The 20,164-nt window shown below is 49.4% G+C and overlaps 1 protein-coding gene across 8 annotated transcripts in view; it reads left to right on the top strand.

Moving 5' to 3' along the window:
- PLEKHG4 (pleckstrin homology and RhoGEF domain containing G4) overlaps positions 1-18,758 on the top strand; it is a 50,025-nt gene extending 31,267 nt beyond the window's left edge. For all 8 annotated transcript variants that reach the window (XM_079985860.1, XM_079985865.1, XM_079985862.1 and 5 more), the window contains exons 11-23: positions 2,333-2,471; positions 3,403-3,525; positions 5,953-6,147; positions 10,890-11,662; positions 12,170-12,419; positions 12,919-13,008; positions 13,123-13,347; positions 13,701-13,871; positions 14,394-14,571; positions 15,276-15,392; positions 15,497-15,745; positions 16,315-16,514; positions 17,012-18,758. In XM_079985860.1, the coding sequence (XP_079841986.1) occupies positions 2,333-2,471; positions 3,403-3,525; positions 5,953-6,147; positions 10,890-11,662; positions 12,170-12,419; positions 12,919-13,008; positions 13,123-13,347; positions 13,701-13,871; positions 14,394-14,571; positions 15,276-15,392; positions 15,497-15,745; positions 16,315-16,514; positions 17,012-17,017 (2,716 nt within the window). In that variant the 3' untranslated portion in view covers positions 17,018-18,758. The remainder of the gene's footprint in view (positions 1-2,332; positions 2,472-3,402; positions 3,526-5,952; positions 6,148-10,889; positions 11,663-12,169; positions 12,420-12,918; positions 13,009-13,122; positions 13,348-13,700; positions 13,872-14,393; positions 14,572-15,275; positions 15,393-15,496; positions 15,746-16,314; positions 16,515-17,011) is intronic.
- Positions 18,759-20,164: the final 1,406 nt, after the last annotated feature.

The raw sequence follows: 20,164 nt of genomic DNA, 5'->3' as shown, positions 1-20,164 counted from the left end.
GGAATCTTCTTCAGACAGAGGGCCACATTCCCTTCTGGGCCACCTTCCAGAGGCCACAGTACAGTGGTGAGTGGGACTAGAGGCAAAAGTGGACAAAGCAATGGGGGTGAATTTGTTTTACCTTTATACAGCCATCTAGTTTCTGTTCATGCATACATCATGCAGACAAAGAAAGAAGTACCGGTATTAAATGAGTTCATTCTACTCAGGCAAAAGCAGTACTGGTGGGTGTGGCTCAGGAAGGGGCGTGGCCTGGAGAGAGTCCTGTGGGCGAGTGGGGGGCGCTGGAGGGCCACATTTGGCCCTCGGACCAGAGACTCCACATTCCTTTGCTGAAGGAGATGCCTGGAAGTGAACCAGAAGCCAAAGGCTGTAACCTTTCCTCATAAGGGAGTTGCTCCACCCTCTTGATCATTTTGAACCTTTTCACACCCTATAATATCCTTTTTGGGGTGAGGTGAATAGAAATGTACACAGTCTTCCTGGTGTTGTCGCACCATAAGATTGCATAATGGGGCATTATTATGCTGGCAGTTTTAGTTCCAATCTCTTTCCTAATAATGATCCCTAGCATAGAATTAGCCCTTTTTCACGCTGTTGGCCGCACACTGGGTTGACATCTTAATCGTGCTATCCACTGCAACCTTATTTATTGAATTTATTTATTGAATTTATATCCTGCCCTTCCTCCTTAAAACAGCCTTTGTTTTTAGAATCATTTAATTGTAGAGTTGAAAGGAACCCTGGGGGTCATCTAGTCCAGCCCCCTGCAATGCAGGAATCTCCTGGTGAGTCACCTTCAGCTCAGACCCCAAGAGAGCTGATGAAGCCCCACTTAGCTGACAAGTAACAAGCTGTGCAGCAACAGCCCTACTGCCCTCAAGAGAGTTCCAGGCCATTCTGCCAACACTTGGCTCACCCCCACTTTGTATGCCTGGGCTCCCACCTGGGCTGTCCTAAGGCTGCCAGTTCCCTCTGATGCTTTTGCCTGTTGCTTGGCTCTGACCTGGTTCAGCCTGGGAAGGTCTCCTTCCAGTCTGTGGCTTGCCTTGTAAGGGCCTGTGGCCATGCTCAGGCACTGTGGGTGGGCTCTCCCTGCCAGGGCTAGTGGTGATAAGACAAAGGGCTTGCCCCCTGCTGGCCCGTATTTGAGACGCTGTCTTTGAAGACTGTTCCTCTTTCCGCTAAGAGTGCCTGCATTTTCCTTTTGAAATTGAGTGAGTTCAGTTTCCTTATTTCTCAAGCACCTCCACCAGCCCTTCAATGAGAGAAAGAGCCTTCAGCTTGGTAAGGAAATCTCCAAAAAGGAGTCCTGCCAAAAGCAACTTTCAGACACAGGAGTCTAAAATTACCCTGGAATCACACAAGACATTTGTTGGCACTTGCTGTTGGAACCTTCCCCCCCACCCCCCTACAAAGTAACATTGGCCAAAGAAAACAGATTCCGGTGGGGAGGGGGAGGCTCTAAACCCACTTCAAGCGTCTCCTTTTTGTTGTAGGCCTGCTTGAATCTGGTGATTTGATCTGGAAAGTATGTGTGGGGTAACCTCCTTTACTGAGCTCAGCCCAGGCGGCAAGGCATACTGGCGCTCTGCCATCCTAAACTTTTTGCCCCACTGCTCCACTTACCAGATCCTCCTTCAAGGCTTTGAGCACAGCCTAGGGAAGGCCCCTTTCGGCTGGCTGTGACTGCTGCCTCCTGCACAGCACAGAGCAGGACAGGCAGCCGTTGGCTGTGTTTGCCCCAGATTGGGGTGAAAAGGGAAGATGAATTCATTGATTGGATGAGCTTCTGGACCAGGAAAGGTCTCTGTGCAAACTTGCCAGTCATCTTGTCAGCAGGAGTAATGGGTGATGGGGGTGGTAGCAGTTGTGGCAGTGCAGTCAAAAAAGTGTCCACACTACCTTCTCCACCTACAGTAGTTCTCAGATATTTAGATGTTTCCAGGGCAGACTGAGATGCTGCTGGGTGTGAAATGAACTTTGAGGCAGCCTGGCAAGCCATGCAGCCATTCACAAGGAGAGCTTCCTTTCCCACTCCCACAAATCCAACCAGAAGAGAGGATACCAGCAGCTGCTTGCTGCATCCTGATCAGAAGGGAAGTGAAGCTCTTGGAGGGCAGTGGGACATTGGCATCTGTTCTCTGTCCTGCCACATGGCTGTGCAATGAGCTGGTGCCCTCCTCTGTCACCCCATCACCCTCCAATGTCCTGGAATCTTGGGCCTTTGTTTGAGTCACAGCATCTCAGGGATTTAAGCAGTACCCACAGTAGCAGGTTGTAAGAAACTGGAACTCCAGCTGATGATACCTGGGCCATGCTTCCCTTTCAGAGATGCGCTGGAGGCAGCTGTTGCGCTTTACAATGGAGTGGACGAGGGCATCCATCAGCTGGTGATGATGTCAAACAAGCGCATCCAGGCCCTGGAGTTGGTGATAGACTTTGGAGCCTTTGAAGAAAGCTTCCGGGAGGTTTGTTGACATTTTTCTGGCAGCTCAGATGGATTTACAACCCAATCCTTTTAACTGCTGTGCTGGCCAAAAACTATGCACAGTCAGGCTCAGGGGTTGGTGTTGACAGTGAAGCAGAACGTCCACTAAACAGCACCTGGGATGGCTGAAATTAAATCTTGACGGGGCTGAAATAGTGGTGATTGGCAGGCCTTGGGCCAGTGGGAGTTTCTTTCACCTCCTTTGGCCACTCAGTCTTGTAGCCTGGGGTTGAGGTTGATTGGCTGTGATCCATCACTGGAGCAGGTTGTTAAAAAGGCTTGCATTTTAGAGGTCAGTAGATAGATGTGCATCCTGCATCCAGTTTGGACTCATGTTTTCTGTTATTGGAAGAGCAGTGGGACAGGGCCTTTCCCTGGGCTTGGCAGGTAAGGTTCCCAAAAACATCCATGATATAAGGACTGTGCTAGCAGCATGAGCAGCAGCATCTAGGAACTCTAGGAGCAATGTGAAGTGCCACAATTGCACCGTCCCAGTCTCTGGAGTCAAGAGACCTCATACTCAAAGTTTTGAGCAAAGAGCTCCAGAGCCCGCCCTCTGTCATTACAAGCATATGGATTTATTCATTCTAAGTATTTTTATGTAGCCAAGTTCTCAAGGCAGCTTACAACACAAAACAGGATAAAAATAAACAACACGAAAAGAGATCAAAATCTGAAAGTAGCACAGAATCACATGGCAGAGATTAAAAATAATAATAATCTAGAAGGCTAAATGATTGAGAGGAGAGGAGATTCCCTTAAGTGGGAGGTGGAGGAGGCACCACTCATTCCCTAGGAGACCAAAGGGCGGAGTGACTCCCATTCTTTCCAGGAACAGGAGTGTGTGGTTTTGCTCTCTGAAGGCGGAGAGGCTTCTTCTTGGCCTTGATCTACCTTTTTGCCTCTTGTAGGTCAGCAGATGGATGGAGAATGTTGGTCAAACACGGCTCACGGAGCTGAGTGAGCTGGATGGTTCTTTGGAGGTCTTGCTTAAAGCACAGAGGCAGTTCCAGGACTTTGAGCTCGTTGCAAGTGTAAGTCCTTTCCCGACACTCTCCGCACAAATCCACAGGCTGGCTGCTTTGTTGAGAGGCAAACACTTTTTCATTAATATATCATATTCCAAGGCTGAGCAGTGACATGAAAAGAGGTTCTGGGGCTAAGCCCTAAAGCACCTTGGCTCAAAGAAAACTTTCATTGTACATTGGTTGTGCCTTGGTGAACTTTAGGATCTGCAGGCAGGACTCTGCATGGGCAACTGCAGTGGGTCCTCACTGGAGACTGGGAGTCTCCTGATTTTTGTATGCCTATGTGTACATACATACCTCAGAACCAGTGATGGAAAGATCTGTCCACTTTAGCTCTCTTGGGTTTACCTGCACATCCATTTGTTCCATGTTCTTCTGCTTGTTGCAGTGCAGATTAGTACTGCCACAAGTTTTGTGCGGGATTCTGGGTTCCCATGCCACATCTTCCTCCATGCTATTTCAAGGAGGCATCGGTGAAAGAGGAACACTCGCACAATGTGCCGCAAGGGAAAATGAGTGTTTTTCTGTTCAGGTGCCCAAAAAAAGATTGGATCAGAAGGGGAACAAATTTCTATTTGGTCTTAAAGGGGTTTTTCTTTTGTTCTAACACAACAATAAAAAGCATGGCTTATTTTGGGGTTTTGTTTTGTTTTGCCTTTCTACATTGGGATATAAATGAAAAGCTTTTGGACAAGTGTTACTGATTTGATGCAAATTCTAAGAAACCACAGGGCAAACAGGCCCTTACTTTCTCATTTTTCCAATCTCAGATTCAGTTCTCCACATTTCTGCAGCAGTTTGCATTAAAAAAAATATTAATGGACATTCTTCAGCATTTAGTGCAAATATATCCTAATAAATACATTATTAAATGCAGTTTAGACTAATGCACACATTTTTGTGAGTGATTTCTTTTAACATAATGCCCTTTTGTATGTTATTTTTTTACTAATATAGTCCATGTTTATGTGCCCTTTCTCCTCATTTATGCATATATGTAAACACTGATTAGAGAACAGTAGCACAAAATTTGGATAAGCATGAATTTCAAAGGATTGTTCTGTGTTTCAATTCTCATAACATTTTGGAAACTGCAAATATGATTGATTTGGCTTTAAATGTCAACTGAATCAAATTTCTTCTCCATTGCTGCTCAGAACTCATCTTTTTTTCCTTGCAACAGTGTTGGAGTGGAAGTTGCAGGACACTATTCCCCCTCCCTTATTCCAGTCTGTATTGCAATGTGCTTAGAGATTTTGCTTGCGATGGCACTGAAGACTCTTGGCAGCAGTTAAAAGGGCTGTTGTGATGTCATGAAATTTTGACAAACATTCTAACTTCTAGTAGAACTGAGAAAAAAATACAGTAAGAGTAAGCAGCTGTGCAAGCAATGGTAAGCAATGCTGCACAGCTAGATGCAGCAGAAGAAACCGTAATAAGATATTAAAGAGGACATTAGAACAATATAGAGGAAACTATGCACTCTAGCCAAGTGACAAGAGAGGTTACATCACCACCTACTGTTAGAGCAGGCCAGTTACACCCTTAGTCGCCTTTGACTGGACTTAACCATCCAGGGGTCCTTTACCTTTTTACTTTACACCCTTAGTAACTTGTCTCTCCAACATTAACCCCTGAGAGCAAGAAAAAAACCAGCTATCGAATACTTGCAAATAGTCTTCTGAAAGGGAAATGAGAAGTACGTTAAGGAGGGATTGAAACCTTCAAAAGACTTCCCCCTAGCGGGGATACTAGGAACTGGGGCTGAAGTGCAGCAGAACTTGGAGCTGTGGGGCAGCCAAGCCAGCACTAGGAAAACAGAGCAAGCGAAGCAGTGAAAAATGTCTTGGGGACAGCTCTCGTCTCTATTCAGGAATGGAGGTTTCCCCTGCATTTGCAAGCCCTATGCCTGGGTGGCTTAGCTTCTTTTGAGGAGGAAAGATGAGATGGATTTTGGCAGGAACATTTCTTGCCTGCAGTGCTGTGGCATATACACTGGCTGCCTCTTATTTTTCTTTGTCATGTACCCCCAATCCTCCACACACATGCACATTGCTAGGCAAAGGGCCCATAGTGCTCCCCTGATCTTCAGGACTACAACTTCCATCATCCCTGATCTTGGACATCTAGGGCTGTTGGGAGTTGTAGTCTGGAAAGGCCACTTTCATGCATCTCTGTCCCATGTTGAGACCCCCTCAGCTCAACCCACCTGGTCTTTGGCCACATTTTACAGCCTTTCCAGAGGTTGGTGAGCCATGATGATTCCACCAGGCAGGCCTATATGACCAGGGCTGGTCCTCATGCCAAGAAAGGTCCCAGGACCACATTGGAATAGTCAGCTTAATCAGCCTTCAGGATCTTTGCAACACCAGGAGAAGCTGCATGTATCCACCAGAGGTGATGCAATGATTTGCTGTTGGGCTTTGTTTCCAGGAATATTGCCGAAGGGGTTGGGAATCTCTGAGAGAGATGGACAAGTGGGAAGATGCTTCCTCTGCTGAGCTGCACGCAGGGTGTCATGTCAAGTTGCAGATGTACAGAACCCAGTTCCAGAGGTTCTGCAGCCAACTGGAGGCCAGCAGGAGCCGGATAGGCCAGACCATCAAGCTGTATGAATTCTTTGACCAGGTGAGTTCTGTAGAGGGAGACAGATGTCCCCTAATGTAACTTCTGTTCAGATTCACTGCCATGCTGTGGCTTGCACTCTCTCTCTCTGTGTGTCTTAGCATACGGCATTTATTTGCCACAGCAGAAGTTGAGCTTAGTCATGGATCCTTGTTTGGATGCTTTTTAGCCTGAAAGCAATCACAGCGAGACTTTGAGTATGAAAATAAGAGAGCTATGTTTATTATAGGACATGCATGCTTGATAGCTAGAATTGGGAACTCTTTCCTAAGGGCTCATTTACACTTCCTTTGCGCTGCCACTTTCCCCTGCAAAAACCTGTGGCTTAGCACTGAACCAGAACAAAGGGCAACTGGGTTTTCTGCACATTGCTCTTTGTTCCAATTTTGTGCGAAATTCCAGGGGAATGAAGCAGGACAAAGGCAAAACAGCTACGACCTATGCCTAGAAAGCCGGAGAGAATCAGAAAATCACTTGGACTGTCTAGACACAGGACAAGCAGAAGTGTGGACAAACCCATACCCATGCCATCTTACTGGCCTTAATAAGCTGTGTTGCATCCCAGCACTTCCAACAGGTTCAACAAAAGTCAGGCAGCTGACACCCCTTCCCTGCTTCAAGAGAGATTTGGGACTAGAGGTCATCTTCTGTGTCTTGGCAAGTGGCTGGGCGGCGTTGAGGCTTCTCAGAAAACAGTCCTACTTTCTGTACTTAAAAAAGAAAAAGCAAGATTCTTTGCCAAAGAATCACAGGTTACATTCCATAGTTCCTAATTCCAGTCATGGAAACGCATATGTCACTCATGGAGGCTTGATTCCTCTTGGCTGAATGTGTGAACTGCCTTTGTTGAAAATGATGGCATTTGAGTCCTGCCAGTAAAGTTTGATCTGTGGCGACTCATTCACCTGTACTTGCCACCACTGGTCAGCAAGTAGTTCAAATGCCTCAGCTTGGGGGTAGGTTATAATAGCAGTCATTCTAATTTCCTGAAAAGAATGGGAGACTGTGTATCTCCTATAAGCAAGGACAAAAGAGCACCAGGCACCCCTGAGAGGAGGTGGGGTGGGGGTGTTTGGGTTGTTTTGGTGCCTGTCTCTGTAAGAGCTTTTTTGCTTAGGAGCAGTAATGGAGTGCTGTCCCTCAGAGGCCCTGCAGCCTCTCCTCCTCCCCCCACTCTTGTGCTGACTCCAACCCTTCTCTCCAGCACCCCCACCTGCCCCCTTCTTCCATCTGGCACTTCAGCAGGGAGCATTTGCCTGTGAATAGGCTGGCTCTTTGACTGGAGCCCCCTCATTGGTTACTTTTGGGATTGGCTTTGGCTTTGGCTGCAGAGGAGACAAGAGCGGGACTTCCATTGGGCTTTACACTTTTGGTGGTTCACCCTGTGCTACAGAGCCTCTTGGCAGAAGGATGAAGGTATGCTGGAGCTTCTTTCCTTTGTCTTGCAGGGGGTTCATTTCTGAGGGGATACTGTTTTTCTCTCTTAGCTGCTTGGGGGTGTCAGTAGCAGGGAGAAGAAAAGAAAGGAGATGCAGCCTCCCATGCAAAGTTAACCCAAATAGGAAGCAGAGGTGCTTGTTGTCTTTGGGGGAGTGTAGAGTTCACCCAGGATGCGGGAAGGCCTCCCCCCACTTCCCCCCCAAAACTCTTGCCTTTTTTCTTGGCTGGTCAATTTGTCATCTGTGATGAGGGAAGGCAAAGAGGGAGGAGCAGCTGGAACCCAGGAACAATCACCCCAACTTTGACTGATAGAAAATGCTCTCCCATGAAATTAGGGGTGGGGAACTTGTGATCCTCCAGATGTTGCATGGCCAATGATCAGAGATGAGGGTGGGGGCTGCAGCCCAACAACTTCTGGAGGTCCGCAGGTGTTCCCTCTGTCTCAACATTAAAGGCTCAGGGCAGGCTATCTGCGCTTTCTTTTGCACCAAGTATATAGATACTAAAAATGTTTCCTAGCCAAGCATTGTCTTTGTTAATAAGTAAAAATATAAGGAGGCCTTTTGGGGAAGTATCAGTGTGGAACTCTGATTGCACTGTATGCTGGTGCATGAGTAAAAGGAGAGGATGGGGACCACAAAACTTCCTAGACTGTCCCTGTGCTGACTTGTTGATCCTGCTTCTGTGTTAAACTGATACTCTAAGGGCTGCTGGCCTCACATCCTCTTCACCTTCCTCCTCCTCCTCCTCCCAACTAAACATTAGGAAAAATGGTCTAACAGTAAGAGCTGTCCAACAGAGAAACAGGCTGCCTTGGAAGATAGTGGACTCTCCTTCACTGGAGCTTTTTAAACAGAGGTTGGGTGGCCGTCTGTCAGGAATTATTTAGCTGTGATTACTGCATTGCAGTGGGTTGGATTTGATGACCCTCAAGATCCCTTACAACTCTGTGATTCTTATCTCTCTGGTGCCACAGAAACTAGAGACAGGGAGCATCAGAGTTGCAGATGCAGCCTGGGCTTGCAGATGATTTTCCAGGCCCAGCTGGAAATGCATGTCTAATGAGGGAGCCTGCACACATCCCTTGCTCAGCCTGCTCTGTTCAAAGTGGCAGGCCTCAGACTCTTGGCATCTGCGCTTCTTTTCAGCCCACAACCCCCCCCCCCCCGGGGGCTGGCCTTGGAGTTCTCTGCATGTCTGCAGTGGGACCAGTATTGTGAGCACAGGACTAGACATACCAAGGATATGCATTGTTCTTTCATGAAGACACTTTCTCTTGTAGGCCCTGTTGTATTAGTCCCTTGTGTGGGATGCTGTCTCAGGCTGTAAAGGCCAGCCGTTGGCTGGGAGATTATGGAACCTGCCCCCCCCCCCCGCGTCCTTTAAACTCTACATTTATGTGCTGTATTGTGTTCAGGGTGGGGGCGGGGCGGTATATGCGATCACACTTTCAGTGCTATTTGCTCCTGCAAAAGTTTTGAGGTGGGCAGACTGCTCAGTATGCCCTGTAGCTTCCTGTGGAAATCTTGTAACACAAATGTTCTGGGTGGGGGGGTTCCTGTCCTACTTTTGCAATGCTGCCCTCTAGACAACAATACCAAAGCAACACTTGGGAAAGTATTACAGAACAATTAATAAAGTAGAATAATATGTGGACTCTCCACATATGCTACAGAATGCACTCCCATCCGCCCAAAATACCCACTACAGTCTGGCAACCAAGGTGGCATTCATGAGGACCTAAGTCCTGCTCAGCACTCCTTACTTTGTTTCTGAAAGGCTTTGGCTGCACTGTGCTCTATTTCCATCTCCCGCTTACATTTATTCAGAATCTGGTCCAGACTAGAACCAACCAGGCCTAACCTGGAAGAGGGGGTGAGGAACAACAAAGCCAATCATCTGAATGGACGTGGGAGTGGCCTCACTGAAGCAGAAGAGACAGCCATAGGCTACTGCATTTCTCACCACCACTAGCCCCCAAAAGCCTTTCTTGGAAATTGGCAAAAGGGGGTCACTTTTATTGAGATGCGAGGCAGTGTTCTGCACTAGCTCTCGCTTCAGAGTTGGTTGCAGGAGCGATCTTTGTTCCAATGCAGTTATGTCTGAATTGCGGCGTGCAGGGGGTCATGTTTTGCATTCACAGTTTGCCCACTTGTGCTATTCTTTAAGGCTGAATCCCTCCTTTGGCTTAGCCCTACTCCATATCCGCCAGAGCTCTCCACATTCCCTCTGGGGACAGTTGTTTTCAGTTTGGGGCTGAGGCAGGGGTAGGCAACCTAAGGTCCATGGGCCAAATGTGGCCCAATTGCCTTCTAAATCTGGCCCGCAGACGGTCCGGGAATCAGCGTGTTTTTACATGAGTAGAATGTGTCCTTTTATTTAAAATGCATCTCTGGGTTATTTGTGGGGCTTGCTTGGTGTTTTGACATGAGTAGAATGTGTGCTTTTATTTAAAATGCATCTCTGGGTTATTTGTGGGACATAGGAATTTGTTCATTCCCCCCCCCCTCAAAAAAAAATATAGTCCGGCCCACCCCATGGTCTGAGGGACGGTGGACGGCCCACGGCTGAAAAAGGTTGCTGACCCCGGGAGGATTCCACACACACAAGGCGCCCTCTGGTGGCACCCTCTGACTACACACACACACACACACACACACACACACACACACCCAACACATACTGCTTTCTTGGTGGTGGTGGTAGGAGAGGGGGATACCTCTCTGGAGCAACTCCCCACAAATCTATTGTTGGGCAGAGTATTGGTGGGTGTGGGGCATGTTGGGACTGATCCTGCCACATTGATCTTCCCACTACAGGCAGCAGGCCAGTGCACCCCCTGCACTCTGCTTTAGGGCCATTTCCAGTCTTATGTCTTTGCTGTCTGTAGAGTCAGCCAATTCCCCAGTCCTAGCAGTCCACGTGATACTTGACACACATGTTTGCACACACAAGATTCTAGAGAAAACAAATGAAAATGAAGCAGGAGAGAAAAGGTGGAGTGGGGGGCAGAGGAAGGCACATGGAAAAGCTTGATGTGGCTTTCAGACTGTGGACAAAGAAGAGGAGGGCCTTTCCCAAACAGCTCCAAGTGCCGCGTTTCCTGGGGAGGGCCTGAGCAAGCCAAGCTGCTGCTGCCTCCATCGCAGCCTGGCAGCCGTGCCTGGCAGTCAGTCAGTCAGGCTGGTGACAGGGCCTAGCCTCAGATAGAGAGCCTCTTGTTGTGGCCTAGCTGCAGAGGCCTGTGGACCCCACCCTCCTTCCCTCCCTCCACTGATTGCTCTTTCCTTCTCCCTCCCCTACAGGCCTACGAATGGGCATTGGAGGGCATGCGCCACCTTTCCAGCATCAGCACAGAGGAGGGCAGCTCCCTTGAGGATTGTGCTTCAGCTCTCAGGAGTCTGGAGAGCTACAAGAGACAGCACCCAGAAATCAGTAGTGCCAGATTCCAGGAGATGAAGGAGCTGGCATGCCAGCTGAAGAGCAGCCGTGCCCTGAAGCAATGGCAGCTAGCCTGGTCCAAGTGCCAGGAGACCATGCTGGGCTTTGAGATGAAGCTGGAAGCTGCTCTGAGGATCAAGAGTTCTCTGTGCCCTCCTGACTTGAAGCTATCACCTGAGGGAGAGCTCAGCCAGGAGGGCAGGCCACCTTTGGAGGGGCTACTCCCCTTCCGTCTCCCTGGGTGGACTGGGGAGCAGGTTGTGCTCCCAAGCCAGGTCATTCCAGAGGCTTCTAAGAAGGAGAAGGTCACCCTGGAGAGCATTGTGGAAGTCCTGGAGGCAGGACCCTCCCGCCCCTCCACCCCATCCTCTGGCCAGCAGCCATTCCCCAAAAGGCCCCTGAGGAAGGCCCAGAGTTTTGACCTGCCCTGCACAGAGGGACTGCGCTCTGGCTGCCAGCGGACTCTGAGTGAGCCAGCCCGTTACGGCAACACCGGCGTCTTCATCAAGGGGCTGGAAGTGAGCAGTACTGAGCATGTGGCCCGGCAACACCTCGGCCCAACCAGTTGGGCACCTGGCGGCTTGCAAGCGGAACAGAGGAGCAGCCTCTCCATACCAGAGGCAAAGAGCTTGGGCAGGTAGGTATGGATGAGGTCGGAGTATCACCTGCTAACAGCCGTCCAAGTGGGGCTGTGGGCAGATCCAGTCAGAAGCCTGTTTAACAGCCAGTCCCTTTGGGACTCCTCATTCAGGGAGGTGGGTGTTCTCAGCTTGTCAACAATCTACTGCCAGGCAGTTAAAGTGGAGTAGCACCAGCATATGTTTGTAGTGTAGATGTTCCCTGTTATTTAATTCTGGGGAGGGAGAATGGACCAGCAGGGGGAGTCAGCTGGCAGAGCAGTTGGCAGCTTAAGCATGGAGCACTGTTCAAAAAGGCAAGAAGAAACTGGTGGGGTTGGAGAGACGTCTCTTTGGGCAGATGCAGATTAAAAATGCTTCAGGGATGTGTTTTTATCTGCAGCCATTGGGGAAGAGCTTGTTTTTCCAAGCAAGCTGGTAGGCTCTCCCTCTAGCTCCACAGACCTTGAAGAATGAAGCCTCTTCTCACCATCCTCCAACTTTGCTCCTGGCTTCCTCTCTTGCAGCAAACTGCGGCACATCATTGAAGAGATGGTGATGACTGAGCAGGAGTACGTCCGGTCGTTGCGCTACATCATTGAGAGCTACTTCCCTGAAATGGAGCGGCTGGACCTGCCCCAAGACCTGCGGGGGAAGCGGAGCGTCATTTTTGGGAACCTGGAGAAGCTCTACGACTTCCACAGCCAGTACTTCCTGCGGGAACTGGAGAACTGCTGTAACCACCCGCTGCGGGTCAGCCACTGCTTCCTGAGACATGTAAGGGAGAAACTCAGGCAGGGCTGGGGAGGGGCTGCTTGCAGGGAACTTTGGTAGGTGGGCAGGCAGGCCTAAGGGTAAGGATTAGGGCTCCCAAGGGGAAATGCCCTTGAAATGCCCGCCCATAGCGCCAGTGTTTCTGGCTCTAGGTCCAAGGACCACGGCAGGAGCAGGAGGGAGAGGCAGTCAGGCAGACGAATAAGGCCTGCTGAGAGGATTTTGCAAAGGGGAACAGGATAAAGGAGAGTCAGCAGGAGCCCCAGCGCAAGCTGAAGGCCTCCAGGATGGGGCCTCCACTATCTTCTCTGTACATGGCCTAGCCTGGGCCTGCTATCACCTTTGGAAGCATGAAAGCCTGCAGGCTTTTGTGGTGGCAGTGCCCCATTCTCCTTGAGGCCCAAGCTCTGTATTTTGTGTCCGTGTGCTTGTGGCCAATCCCTTGACAGAGTCTGTGGCCTCCCTTTGTGGGGGGCCTGTGTGCTTCTAACCCTTTTTGCAGAAAGATCAGTTTGGGATGTATGCTCTCTACAGCAAAAACAAGCCCAAGTCCGACTCGCTCCTGGCCAGCCGTGGGAACTCTTTTTTCAGGGTAAGTCCTGCCCCCTCCCAGCAACCCCTTCCAGGCGTTGGGCTGGAGCAGAGTGGCCCTTGGTCTTTCCCTGGCTCCAGCCACTCAGCTCCGCTCTCCTGCTCTGGCCTCCAGCTCAAGCAGATGCAGCTGGGGGACAAGATGGACCTGGCCTCCTACCTGCTGAAGCCCATCCAGCGCATGAGCAAGTACGCCCTCCTCCTGAAGGACCTGATCAAGCAGTGTGGGGAGGCTCAGGAGCAGGAGCTGGCCTACCTGCAAGCCGCCGAGGAGATGGTGCGCTTCCAGCTGCGTCACGGCAACGACCTCCTGGCCATGGACGCCATCCGGGACTGTGATGTGAGTGGGCTGGGAGGAGGAGGGGGCAGGGGAGAGGAGCGGATTCCTGCCAGGATCAGCACCAGCTGAGCTCCTGGCTGCCTCCACATCTCCTTGATCCCATGAAAAGGGATCTCGGGGCAGCAGCCTCACATCCTGGAGTGCAAGGCAGGCTAGAAACAGACTGCTCTGGGCAGGAGGAAGGGGGACTCTGGCATCAGAGGCCTGTCAGGCTGCCCTTGGCGACAGGGCACCTGCTGCTTGTCCCCGTGGCCCGCAGTCCTCTACTCCCATGTACAACTGACATCATCCCCCCCCCCGAATGTTGCCAGTCCAGACCTTTTTGCAAATGAATGAATGGTTTCTTTGCCCAGGTGAACCTCAAGGAGCAGGGGCAGCTGGTGCGCCAGGATGAGTTCAGCGTCTGTCTGGGCCGCAGGAAGTGCCAGCGCCATGTCTTTCTCTTTGAAGACCTGATCCTTTTCAGCAAGCCCAAGCGGGTTGAGGGGGGCCTGGATGTCTACATCTACAAGCGCTCCTTTAAGGTAAGGCTGCCCACTGCTGCTTGCGAGTGCTGCTGCCTCTCCAAGAAACTCAAATGGCACCAGATAGGGAGGGGGATGCCTTCTTCACAGGCTGGGGGGAAGCACAATGTCGTCACACATTCATTTTATCAGCTGCCTCAGGCAGACCTGCACGATTTTTGATACATCAAGGTGTGTGCATGCATTGCAACCAGATGCTCAGCTAGCCAGTAGGCAGTGGCACTAGGTTTTTTCTGGAGCCCACGTGCGGCTTGTGGACTGTGTGAGTTGGAGGGCAGGGCTTTCACACCTTCATGTTCCCAAGTACATCTTACGTCACCTTCCCTGTCAAGCTTACCAAGGCTGAACTTTTCAGAGCGAACTTCTTTCCCATTTGTAAGCACTAAATCAAACCACACCACTGAGGTGGATCATCATGGTGGCAGCTCAGGGGCACCCTCTGCCTCACCCTGTATACCCTCAGCCCAGCATGTGACCCCAGTTGCCTCCCAGCTTGCTGACTCACTCGCTCTGTCCCTGCAGACAGCAGACATTGGCCTGACTGAGAACTCCGGCGAGAGTGGGCTGCGCTTTGAGATCTGGTTTAGAAGGCGGAAATCGAGTGACACCTACGTCCTGCAGGCCAGTAGCCCTGAGACCAAGCTGGCCTGGACCAGTGACATTACCAAGATCCTGTGGGAGCAGGCTGCCCGCAATAAAGGTTGGCGTCAGTAAAGCCGAGGCACCCTCTTCCCTGTGGGATCACTGAATCCTTTCTGTCAGAATTAGTGGCTTGTGGAAGCAATAGCAGGGGCGGCACAGGCAGCTTGTTGGATAGGGCCTCCAGGTTCTTCTCTGGGCATGACAGTTGCCGACATGAAGTAGGTCATTGGTTCCTGGGATTCTCCATGGAAGCCCCCACTCCCACTAGAGTGATTGGTCACACGAAATAGAGGTGCTCTGTCTGGTGTCTGAGGAAGGGGGCAGTTTGTCGTGCCATATGCAGAAGGGAGGAGAGCTGCAAGTGCCAGCTAGGCAAGGCCCAGGAGCCCTGGACTTCACTGCACCAGGTGACCCTCCCTAATACTACCAGTTGTTTTTTCCCTGGCTAACATGTAATACCTGGGAGGTGCCAGCAAGATGACTCTCTTGGGAGGGATTAACTAGAGCATTGACAACTGCCTGGGACAAGCTTCTTGGTCTGGCGGTTGCTTTGTCCTTTAGGACTCCTTGTGCCCAGAGCTGCTTCTCCAGAGGCAGCCAAGCTATGTGACCTGGTTCACCAAGTTTGATCTAAGTTGCCCCTTCTACCAGAAATCTGCTTGTCTTGCCAGAGACTGAGGCTGGGCTTGGTGGCTCTGAGAACTCACAGAGCTACTTTTTTGTGAGGCTAGGCATGTTCCTCATGGCTGTTGTCACCCCCAGAGATCCGCATGCAGGAGATGGTGTCCATGGGTGTGGGGAACAAGCCTTTCCTGGACATCAAGCCGAGTGAAGCTGCCATCCATGACCGTGCCATTGATTACATCATGAAAGGCAGGGGTAAGTCTACCCAACCCTCTCACACCCCAGCCCTCCTCAAGGACCCACGCAGCTGCTATCCAGCTCTTCATGACTTGCTTCCCCCCTTTTTTTCTCTGTGGCAGGAGCCAGGACTCGGGCTTCTATTGCTGTCTCTCTGTTTGACCACGCCAACCCTTACAAGAGGTCGCAAACACCACTGCCTGCTGGCAGCCCATCCTCCTCCTGCACAGTGCTTGGGCCTCTCAACTTGCACATGTACCTGAACCAGTCTCTGCTGCCCAGCATGCTCTCGACCAGCCACTCCTTGGATGCGGGCACATGCATAGAGGAGGATGAGATGGAGAACGAGACCAGCAGCCAGCCTTCCATGAGTATGTATGACCTGTCTCTCTCAGCCCCAGTTCAGAAACCATCCTTGCTCTCTAGGAGCAGTTTCTAAAACCATTGTGTGTTGCAGATGGCTGCTTGGCTTGGTAGAATGGGGGGGGGGGAGAGATTCTAGACTCTCACTTTCAGTCCATGGCAGCATCACTCATTCAAGCTATGAGCAACATTACTTTCTGGTCCTCTTGCAAGCTATCCTCCCCCTGTGCACTTACTTGCTGTTTTGTGATGGTTCCCCAGTTCCAGCTGCCATAGTTCCTAAGGACACTGAGCAGAAAGGGAGGGCACTATAAACCGTAGAAATGGGGGCAAGCAGTCCAAGAGGAGAGCCTGGTATGGATCATAAGCTAGTCATTGAGCATGGGATGGACAGTCAGAATGTGGCCTAAACTAGGACGTGAAAAGGTTGGAAGTGTGTAGAGCATTGCTGTGTCTGCTTCCCAGAAGCTGAGTGGGTTCTTTGGGGCTGCAGTTTCTTACACATCTGGCTGGGATATACTTCTACCCCTGATGGACTCTTTTGTCTAGTGGCTGAATTTCTTCTTTTTGCCCCCAGCGACTGAGAGCTCAGAATCCTCCTCCCAATGCATGTCCAGGAGTGGCTCCAGTGGCTCCGACAGTGGCTGCGTATCCAGTGCTCCCCAGGAGAGCTTCTGTGAAGACCTTGGCTCACCCCTCCCCATCCCCGAAGGCTCTGCTTTTCCCTCCCCCACAGAGCAGAAAACCTGTTTCCCCAAAAGCCAGTATGTTTCAGCGGTAAGTGGACAGGACCTTGCCAATGTGCCCAAGGGATCCAGGTCATAGAATCACTAGTCCTCCCTGCCTTGTTCAGGGAACCTCAGCCCTGTCTGTGGCCTTGACACTCTATCCTTCCAACAGACCATGGGAAGCCAACTTGAGCCATTTCCGTAAAACAAAGTGTGTGAGGCCCCACTTTAGAAATCAGCAGTTGGGGTTGGGAGACTGGGAGTTTTCCTTAGTGGAATACAGGTGGCCCTTGGGATGCGGCTGAACTATCAGTTCTCATCATTCTTGGCTGGAGTTGATGGGAGGTGGATCCAGCTCCTGGGCTAGAGACGGGTGGGGTGGGGTGGGGTGGGCAGGATCCTTGATTTGCAGGTGCTTGTGGCACATGCTGCTCCTCTGGCCCACACTAAGCAGGATTGAGGGGGGGGAGCCAGTCCTTCCTTTCACCGTGGATGTATGTAAGAATCTCCCAGAGTCCCCTGATCATGGATGATGCTGTGTTTCAGGTCTAAACGCTGGTTTCCATGATGTTTCTCAGGAGACAAGAAGAAGGAACCTGTGTATGTCCCCACACAGCACCCAGGAGCCCATAATAGTAGTGGAAAATATTAAGCAATTAACTAGACTGGGCCACAGCACTGGACATGAAAATGCCCTTGTTTGTGTGACTGAATTGTGGAGTGGGTTGAGTGCCCCCAGTGCAGGTGTGAGTTCCTGCTGCCTTCTGCTGCTGTTTTACAAGGCAGCCCAGGGACTGGGGCTGGGTAGCCACAGTGAGCAGCAGCAGTGAAAGGTTTGGGTGCCATTGTTGAGGGAGGAGGTTTAGGGAGACAGTTGTCAAGTTTTGGTGGTCCTGATGTGGCTACAGATAGAGAAACAACTGTACGTTGAGGGTATGGATCAGAGAGATAGGTGTTGGCTGGTCACTTGTCTTTTTTACAGTTGACTTGCTTTGTTCCACAAGCTGCATATTTAGGAAAAAAACTTTTTCAAAGGGCAGAATAAAGAAACAAAGTATTTATTTTTTGAAAAAAGAGTAACCTCCTTTGTTATCCAGGCCAGTTCTTTGTATAGGTTTGCCTGGTCTTGAGATAATTTATTTCCTTGTTCTTACCACTAATTGCTTCATTAGCAGATTCCACAGGTGCCTCAGAGCCAAGTTGTCACTAGAAGAGTTGTTTCTTTCCGTTCATTGTTAGGAAACTAAATTAATCCACAGGGCAGCACTTACAGGGGTGGGGGTCTGAATATGCAGTGGAATGAGGGGGTGAAATCCAGAGGCATCAGAATGGGCAATGACATTGCAGAGAGCAAGTAAGAGAAAAACATTTTAACATTTATTGAATTTTGCACAAAAAATAGTCCATGAACATAGAAAGCTAGCACAGCAGGTAAGAGCCTAATCATAGAGTTTTCTTCCTGGTGTGCTACTTTTTAACCCGCAGGGAGCTTTCCCATTGGGGGAGCATTCTAAAATGGGAGTTCTCATTTGCTATCTGAAGTGTTATATCTTATTCTGCTTCATGTGTAGACCAAGCTGTTAAGCATTTCTGAACCTCCAGCTGGGATCCGACCCAAGGGACAGCGGTCAACCTCCTTTGACTTCTTAAGGGGAAATAATGCACTTGAGTTCACAGTGATCTGCCTGCCAAGGCAAGTCAGGAACAGGTCATTGCTAGTAGAGGCAGTTCTGACTCTAACCCATTTCTGCCAAACTAGCTGAGGAAGTACTGGCAATTTTCTGAACCTCAAACATCTGGAAGCCAGGCAGTGCTGGAATTGTGTGCCACACAGTTCTCTGCTGTTGTGCTTCTGCTTCTAGCTTTAGTCCACAAGTGCCTCTCCCTTGCCTCCCATTTACTACCCATATTCTAAAACCCATGAGCTGTAAATATAACCCTTATTTTACATTTATTTAATGAACTGAATTTCTTTAGCCCACTTCCCACAAAGAATGGAATACCAGAGCTCTTTGGTATAATATCACCTGCAGCACTGCTGGAAAGGGATGACTTTAGAAACTTCCAAGTAATGTTTCTTGGTTAATATGACTTTGACTTTTATAAACAAAGCATTTCCCAGAAAACTGGAGGAAGCCTGGGATCAATTTTGGATGAATCAGTATCTGGAATTACTTGTACTGGGCAGTTTTTTTTCATTGCTGGAAAAAAATCCTTAATGTATGCCTGCCTGGCACCAATGTTATGTTCAAAGTTTGACTGAATTACTTAATAAAAGTTGTTTCTTCCAGTACATTTTAGCTTGATTGCATGTGATCATTTCTAAGAGCTTTTGACTATTCTCATCACAAGATCTGACTAATTTTGCTTTTGCAATTCCATATGGGTAGAGATATTTTGACATTATGAAAGCACCTGTACAATAGAGGAAGAACAGCATTTTAAACTCAACTCTTTATTTTTTATGTGAACTGAAAGGAAAGTGAAGTGGCTTTGCTCAAGTTTTGAGTCTGCTGACGTGTGATATAAAAATTAATTTAGTCCAATAAGGCTGATGGCTGTTCATCAACACACACGAAAGACTGAGCAAAACTATTTCCCCTCCCTAAGTTTGCAAAAACAAAATGGGAAAGAGAGAGGAAAATATTTTGAAACATCCTTCCCTGCCTTGATCCTGCTCCTCAGTACTTCAAACCCAGGTTGACTGGGCAGCAGCAAAAATAGGCATCACAGGTTGGCTGTAGGGAGGCTTCTCTGAAAGTGCAATTATTATTATGAAACATCTTTATTATATTGTCATATTTAAACTGCAAATAATAAATGCAGTGTTAAAAAAAATACCATAGCCCTGCCTGGACCGTTCCTTTCAGTTGATTCTCTAATCCCCTTACAAAACCATTTATGGAAGTAGTTTATGCAGCAGGAGCCAGGATTTCTGCCAGTGGGTGGCTTGGGTTTGACTGGTGTGCAGGGAAGAGAGAGAAGAAAAGGCACACCTATCCACTCTGAGAAGAAGCTTCAGCTGCAACCCTTACGTACACACTGGGAGTAAGTCCCATTACAATCAGCTGAACTTACTTCCGAGTAAGTTCCTTTCCCTTCCTTTTCCAACAAGCCTTTCAAGAGAACATTTTTATCCCAGTCTGCATATGCATTGGACCTGAACTTGTTTCTTATATAGGTATTTATGGGTGGTGTTTTTATTGTTCAGTCATTTCAGGAGTGATCTATTAATGAAATAAATAAAGACACTAAACACAGAAAGCTAGCAAATTCATTACAAAGCCATGTGTATGCCCTATAAAAGTGAAAGGGAAATTCCAGAGTTAAACTCCTTGTGTGAAAGGTGTGTATGTGTCGTAATCAGTCCAGCTAGAAGGACACCCAAACAGGTGGCCAGTTGTGACATGAAGTGTGCTGCAGCTCTGCCCTGTAATACCGTCAAGGGGACAGGCCAGAGCAGGAACGTTGAAAGAGACTCCACCATGAGGCCCTACCTGTGCCTTGGAAGGCTCCCACTGAAGCAGAAGAAGCCAGAGGGGTGCAGGTGGCCTCTTTGCAACAGGCTCACTCAGGCAAGAGAGCAAGTTGCCCCTTATTGAGGAAATATGGGACTTGGGGGCTTGCTGGAGGGATGCTGTCTGCCCTGCATCCTGCTGCAAGTAGGAGGGGAGAACTTATACGCTGTCTCTTTTGGGC

Source organism: Podarcis cretensis (assembly GCF_951804945.1).
Source record: "Podarcis cretensis genome assembly, chromosome: 8".
Classification (NCBI taxonomy): Eukaryota; Metazoa; Chordata; class Lepidosauria; order Squamata; family Lacertidae; genus Podarcis; species Podarcis cretensis.
The sequence above is the reverse complement of the archived record's forward strand: the minus strand, read 5'-3'. Positions and strand labels throughout refer to the sequence as shown.